Consider the following 6,118-nt stretch of genomic DNA (forward strand, 5'->3'; position numbering starts at 1 on the left):
ACACAGGCCCCACCCGATTTAGCCACGCCCTCCGGGTCCTCCTTCCGGGCGGAGCACCGCCCCAACCGCAGTTTCTGGGTTCCTTGTCCTGCCCTCGGCTCCGCATCTGTCTGTCTGGAGTCCTAGGCCCCATCCATCAAGGCTCCGCGTCTTCCCGCTCCTAAACTCTGCGCAACGCAGCTCCTGTTCCCGCCCTTTGCTGGCAGCCGGACGAGCCCTGAAATCCACGGCTGTCAATCTGGCCTCGGCTTCGGCTCCGCCTCCGCTCTCCGGCCCTCTCGGGTCCTGCCTGGTCCGTCCCGCCCACTATCTACGCCTGTCACTCCAGCCTTCCAGACCCCGCCCATCCCCGCTCCTACACCCGCCACTCTTCGGGTCCTTCCCAGGACCCGCCCCGCTAGGCCTCATGTCCCGCCCTCGCCAGCCGGGGTTCCAAGAAGCACGACTGTCAATCTCCGTGAGCCCCGCCCACCAGGCTCTAACCTCTTATTCGTTCTCACTCCCCAGCCCCGCCCACGCAGGGCCCGATTTCCTCGGCCCCGCCCACCGCGCTGCCTTTTCCGCCCTGTAACCGCCTCCTCGAGCCCCGGCGCGCTCCGCCCTGATTTCCCAGGCCCCCTAGGGCGCGAGGACCCGCCCGAGTCAGTCTCTCTCACTGCCTGAATGGAGATTGGCTCCGCTCAGTCTGACGGCGACCTGGTCGGAGTCCGTCATGCGAGTCCAACTTGAGAACCCCAGAGATGCCGCGGGCTGTGGCGTCCCCGGAGTCCGGGGCACAGGGATTTAGTTTCTCTCCGGGACAAGGCGCACTTTGGGCAGCCCCGAGCGCGCCGCGGCGAAGGAAGGCCCCCGGCGCCAAGCCCCCCCCCGGTTGTTTACGTCCGCGCGTGCGCCGCGCGTACCGACAAATGGGTCGCGACACCCGGTCGCGCTCGCGGTCCCCCGGGCGCAGGAGTCGGAGGCGGCGGAGCCGCAGCCGCAGCGGGAGCCATGGGCGCAGCAGCCGGCGGCGCCGCGAGCGCGAGGGGCGGCGCGAGCGCAGGCGGCGCAGCCGGGAGCGCGGGTGAGCGTCCCGGGCGGCGGGGGGGGGCGGGAGAGCCGGCGCGGGGGCTGCGGCCGGGGGATGGATCTGTGAGCTCGAGGCCAGCCAGTGCCACAGTGAGGAACCCTGCCCCGCCCCGCCCCGCCCCAGGGGACCCGGAGCCCCCCGTAGTTTAGTTCAGTGCCGCAAGTTGTCAGGAGAGCAGCCCGACACCGCCGCACGACACCGGGTTACAGGCTCTCAACGGCCGCGCCCAACTTTTGTTGCGGGTGCTGGGGTTTTGAACGCGTGTCCTCCAAATATTACCTGGTGGTGCGTTTTCCTCTTTCATGGTTCCCGGGATATCAGAGAATCCATGCACTGGGCCTCATCCCTACGACCCGTCATCTCAGCAGGACTTGATGGTACGGTACACACCGGTGACCCAGCGCCTAGGAGACACACAGGGCGCTTCTGGACGTTGGTGGCCAGTCTGGGCTGTAGAGGGAGGAGATCCCATTAGACAGAGCAACGTAAAGATCCCATGTAAAAGGAGAACAACCTCTGCCTCCCTCTTAGCTCGTAGGGCTGACAAACACCCCACCTTGCGTGCCCACCCTGGGTGCTGGCGGCGGTCAGCTCCGCGTGTCCCCACCCCGCTGGCTCCCGGGTCTGTCCCTGCCCAGGGCTTTGATCACGCTGTTCTTGCTGTCCATCTGGCCCAGCTTTCTCCCCCCATTTCCTCTGGCCGACACCTGACTCCTCTAAGAACCCCCACCCCGGCCCGCTCAGAGGCGGCACCCGCATTTAATCTCAGCACAGGCGGACTCTGCGTGAGCTGGGGGTCAGGCGGGTGTAGGGAGCAGGGCTTAGGACAGCCGAGGCTGGGAAACGTAAAGACGCACAGCTCACCCTCAGCGCTCCCTCGAAGCGTCTGTCTTGGGCCTGAGGCTTGTGCGGTTGCACTGTGTAGGATGACCTAGTTTACGTGGGGACCGGTGTGACTTGCAGGTTGCTGGGACTGTAAAGGCGTGTGCTCTCCCAACGTTGTCTTTGCGACCCTGACAGCTGGCCTCCGTATGTCCTCTCTGCAGGTCAGATTCAGAAGGAGACCGGAAGCAGAGGTCTGCGAGGCGCAGCCGGAGCCCTCGGCCGCCCCGATGGCACTCACAGGACCAGTCCTCACGGTCTGACTCGGGTGAGGAGCGGGCACGGGGCTCCTGGGTCCGGCAGACTCACCGGCGCTCCTGGTCCCCTGGGTCATCGGCATCTGGCTCAGAATCCCCAAGACGCTCTCGGAGCCCTGGGACGACTGCCCTGGCCCTGAGCCAGCAGCAGAGCCTGCAGGAGCGGCTGCGACTTCGCGAGGAGCGGAGGCAGCAGGAAGAGCTGCTCAAGGCCTTCGAGACGCCTGAGGAGAAGCGCGCGCGGCGCCTGGCCAAGAAGGAAGCCAAGGAGCGCAGGAAGCGGGAGAAGATGGGCTGGGGCGAGGAGTACATGGGGTACACCAACACCGACAACCCCTTTGGGGACAACAACCTCCTGGGCACCTTCATCTGGAACAAGGTAGGTGCCGCCCCAGAGCAGCCGGGTGCTGCGGTGTCCCAGGGTTCCCGGGCTCCCAGCCCGTCAGGGAGGCCGTGCTGACCCTGCAGCCTAGGCCCCACCGTCTCTCAGCTTGTGTCTCGTGCTGCCAGCCACCTGGCGGCCCCGAGGCTCCTGGCCCCTTTGAGGCCTCAGAACGCACACGGTTACCGCGGGGCTGGAGGGATGCACAGAGCTGGGGGGGAGCTCGCCCCAGCCAGGCCGCTTCCTACCATGGGGTCCCTGGCGGCGCCGGTCTGAGTCCAGTCCCTTCCCCTGCCAGCGGGGTGGGGCACTGTGGGCGCTGAGTGGGTGTGGCTGCCTGCGCAGGCGCTGGAGAAGAAGGGCATCAGCCACCTGGAGGAGAAGGAGCTGAAGGAGCGCAACAAGAGGATCCAGGAGGACAACCGGCTGGAGCTCCAGAAGGTGGGCGGGGCCTGGGGCTCCCACGGCTGGTGGAGGCCGCGGGCCTCTCCCGGTGGTGACTCCCCCCCCTGTGCTGCCCAGGTGAAGCAGCTGCGGCTGGAGCGGGAGCGGGAGAAGGCCATGCGCGAGCAGGAGCTGGAGCTGCTGCAGCGCGAGAAGGAGGCGGAGCACTTCAAGACCTGGGAGGAGCAGGAGGACAGCTTCCACCTGCGCCAGGCCAAGCTGCGGTGCGTGGCCCCGCCCCCGGTTCTGCCAGTGGGCGCAGACTCACTCACTGCAGGATTTAGCGGGCCTACTAAGACACCAGGATCCTGAGGCCGCAGGGAAGGCGGCTGAGTGCAGGCCTGGTCACGTGTGTTGGGGACCCCAGCATCGCCCTGCCGTCCCACCCTGCCTGGCTGGGGCCCCGGGGGGCCCTGGGCTCAGCTTCGGTCATGCTGAGCGCTGGCCCTGACCCCACCACCGTCTCCCCACAGCTCCAAGATCCGCATCCGAGATGGGCGGGCTAAGCCCATCGACCTGCTGGCCAAATACATCAGCGCGGAGGACGACGACCTGGCCGTGGAGATGCACGAGCCCTACACCTTCCTCAACGGCCTCACGGTGGCAGACATGGAAGACCTGCTGGAGGACATCCAGGTGCCACCCGTACCTCAGCCTGCAGCTGTGCCCGGCGGTCTGCCTGCACTGCCTCACCGCCCCTCTCCCCCCACAGGTGTACATGGAGCTGGAGCAGGGCAAGAACGTGGACTTCTGGCGGGACATGACCACCGTCACAGAGGACGAGATCGCCAAGCTTCGCAAGCTGGAGGCCTCGGGCAGGGGCCCAGGTGAGCGGCCTGAGGCTCTGAGCTCCTGCCACCCCTCGCCCGGCAGGGTGCGGCAGGAGGGAACTGGGGCCCACTCTGAACCCCCTGTGTGCAGGTGAGCGCCGTGAGGGCGTCAACGCCTCTGTCAGCTCCGATGTGCAGTCGGTGTTCAAGGGGAAGACATACAGCCAGCTGCAGGTCATCTTCCAGGGCATCGAGGGCAAAATCCGCGCAGGCGGCCCCAACCTGGACATGGGCTACTGGGAGAGCCTGCTGCAGCTGCTGCGCGCACACATGGCCAGGGCCAGGTGAGGCTCCGCCCGCGGCCCAGCCCCTAGGCCCTCCCCGGCCTCTGACCACCAGGCTTTCCACTGGTCACCAGCATCATGAGAAACCGGGAGCCTGTCCCCTCTGTCTGTCCATCCCCTCCCTGCCCTTCCCCGTTTCCCCTGCCCCCTCTCCGCCCGCTCCCTGGCCAGCTTGAGAACGTGTATGGATTCCAGCGTCAGCACCGTGGTGTGGACACGGGACTGCGTTTGTCTTGGTTACTCCGATGTCCCCAGTCTGAGTGGGCCAGGTCCCCCGGAGGGCCAGGCTTGGGAACTTGGATGGTGACCCGTCCTGTCCTGCAGGCTGCGTGAGCGCCACCAGGACGTCCTGCGGCAGAAGCTGTTCAAACTGAAGCAGGAGCAGGGCGTGGAGAGTGAGCCGCTCTTCCCCATCCTCAAGTCCGAGCCCGCGGCCACGCACAGGTGAGGGCCGCCCGCCGGGGGACCTGGCAGCAGGGTGGACACCGCTGTAGGCCTGGCAGGGACGGCCCGCGCCCTACCCCTGGGCCTCACCCCTTCCTCCACTGTCCCGCGCAGCCCCGAGCCTGAAGAGCCTGCGCCATGCAGCCCCGGGCCCTCGGCGGACCCCGCTGCGGAGGCTGAGGGCGCCCCGGCAGCCGCGGAGGCGGAGGCGGAGGCGGACGGCGAGGCGGTGCTGATGGAGGAGGATCTGATCCAGCAGAGCCTGGCGGACTATGACGCCGGCCGCTACAGCCCGCGGCTGCTCACGGCGCACGAGCTGCCCCTGGACGCGCACGTGCTGGAGCCGCACGAGGACCTGCAGCGCCTGCAGTTGTCGCGCCAGCAGCTCCAGGCCACAGGTGGGGGCGGGACTAGGAGGGGCGGGGGCAGGAGGGGCGTGGGAGCCCCGCAGCTGATCCCCTCCCCCCGCAGGCGATGCGAGCGAGAGCGCCGAGGACATCTTCTTCCGGCGCGCGCGCGAGGGCATGGGGCAGGACGAGGCGCAGTTCAGCGTGGAGATGCCGCTGGGCGGCCGCGCCTACCTGTGGGCCGACAAGTACCGGCCGCGCAAGCCGCGCTTCTTCAACCGCGTGCACACCGGCTTCGAGTGGAACAAGTACAACCAGACGCACTACGACTTCGACAACCCGCCGCCCAAGATCGTGCAGGGCTACAAGTTCAACATCTTCTACCCCGACCTCATCCGCAAGCGCGCCACGCCCGAGTACTTCCTGGAAGCCTGCGCCGACAACCGCGACTTCGCCATCCTGCGCTTCCACGCCGGGCCGCCCTACGAGGACATCGCCTTCAAGATCGTCAGCCGCGAGTGGGAGTACTCGCACCGCCACGGCTTCCGCTGCCAGTTCGCCAACGGCATCTTCCAGCTGTGGTTCCACTTCAAGCGCTACCGCTACCGCCGGTGACGCTGGCCCTTCAGGGCTGGCCCAGGACCAGGACAGCTCCCGGCGGGCGGGTCTGAGGGGACCCCGAGGGATGGGGCACCTTCCTCAGCGGCAGGAACCACGGCCCCCTGGGATCCCAGCGCATCTGGAAAGGGTTGCAGCTGTTTCTCTGAAAGGACTGCTTTCGGCGGGAGGGGTATCTTGTTTCCACAGACTTGTTCTTACGGGACGCCATGTGGTTTTGATACGCTTAATAGAAAGCTTATTCTAGAATTGTTTCGTGTCTGAGTCATGACTCTGAGGCCACAGCACAGACACCACACCCGAGTGGCTCTGGGAGGGGTCAGGACGGGGTCTGCTCTGCCCACCTGAGCCCAGGACCACCGCGGCCTGGGATGTGCAACTTTCTCCACTCGGGTCCTGGTTTACCCCGTGGAGGCTAGAGGTGCTGCTCTGCACCCCAGATCTGCCGCCAGCACCACCCCAGCCCTGGCCCAGTGGCCTCTGACTGGGGCCTGGGAATCAGCAGGACAGGAGTCTGTCCAAACCAGCCACGCAGGGCAGCAGCACTCGGCCCTGCCACCC

The 6,118-nt window shown here is 67.1% G+C and overlaps 1 protein-coding gene across 1 annotated transcript; it reads left to right on the forward strand.

Moving 5' to 3' along the window:
* The first annotated feature begins 893 nt into the window (after positions 1–893).
* Positions 894–5,806, forward strand: Cactin (cactin, spliceosome C complex subunit). Its single transcript, XM_040738255.1, has 10 exons — positions 894–1,063; positions 2,116–2,587; positions 2,936–3,031; positions 3,113–3,258; positions 3,508–3,670; positions 3,747–3,861; positions 3,956–4,148; positions 4,473–4,592; positions 4,707–4,990; positions 5,064–5,806. The coding sequence occupies exons 1-10, from the start codon at positions 909–911 to the stop codon at positions 5,552–5,554; spliced, it is 2,235 nt and encodes a 744-aa protein (XP_040594189.1). The 5' UTR covers positions 894–908; the 3' UTR covers positions 5,555–5,806.
* The last annotated feature ends 312 nt before the right edge of the window (positions 5,807–6,118 follow it).

Source organism: Mesocricetus auratus, unplaced genomic scaffold (assembly GCF_017639785.1).
Source record: "Mesocricetus auratus isolate SY011 unplaced genomic scaffold, BCM_Maur_2.0 Super-Scaffold_100676, whole genome shotgun sequence".
NCBI lineage: Eukaryota > Metazoa > Chordata > Mammalia > Rodentia > Cricetidae > Mesocricetus > Mesocricetus auratus.

Coding starts and splice junctions, on each gene's coding strand:
- Cactin (XM_040738255.1), top strand. CDS start 909: ATGGGTCGCGACACCCGGTCGCGCTCGCGGTCCCCCGGGCGCAGGAGT. Junction 3,032..3,112: donor ACCGGCTGGAGCTCCAGAAG/GTGGGCGGGGCC, acceptor TGTGCTGCCCAG/GTGAAGCAGCTGCGGCTGGA. Junction 3,259..3,507: donor CTGCGCCAGGCCAAGCTGCG/GTGCGTGGCCCC, acceptor GTCTCCCCACAG/CTCCAAGATCCGCATCCGAG.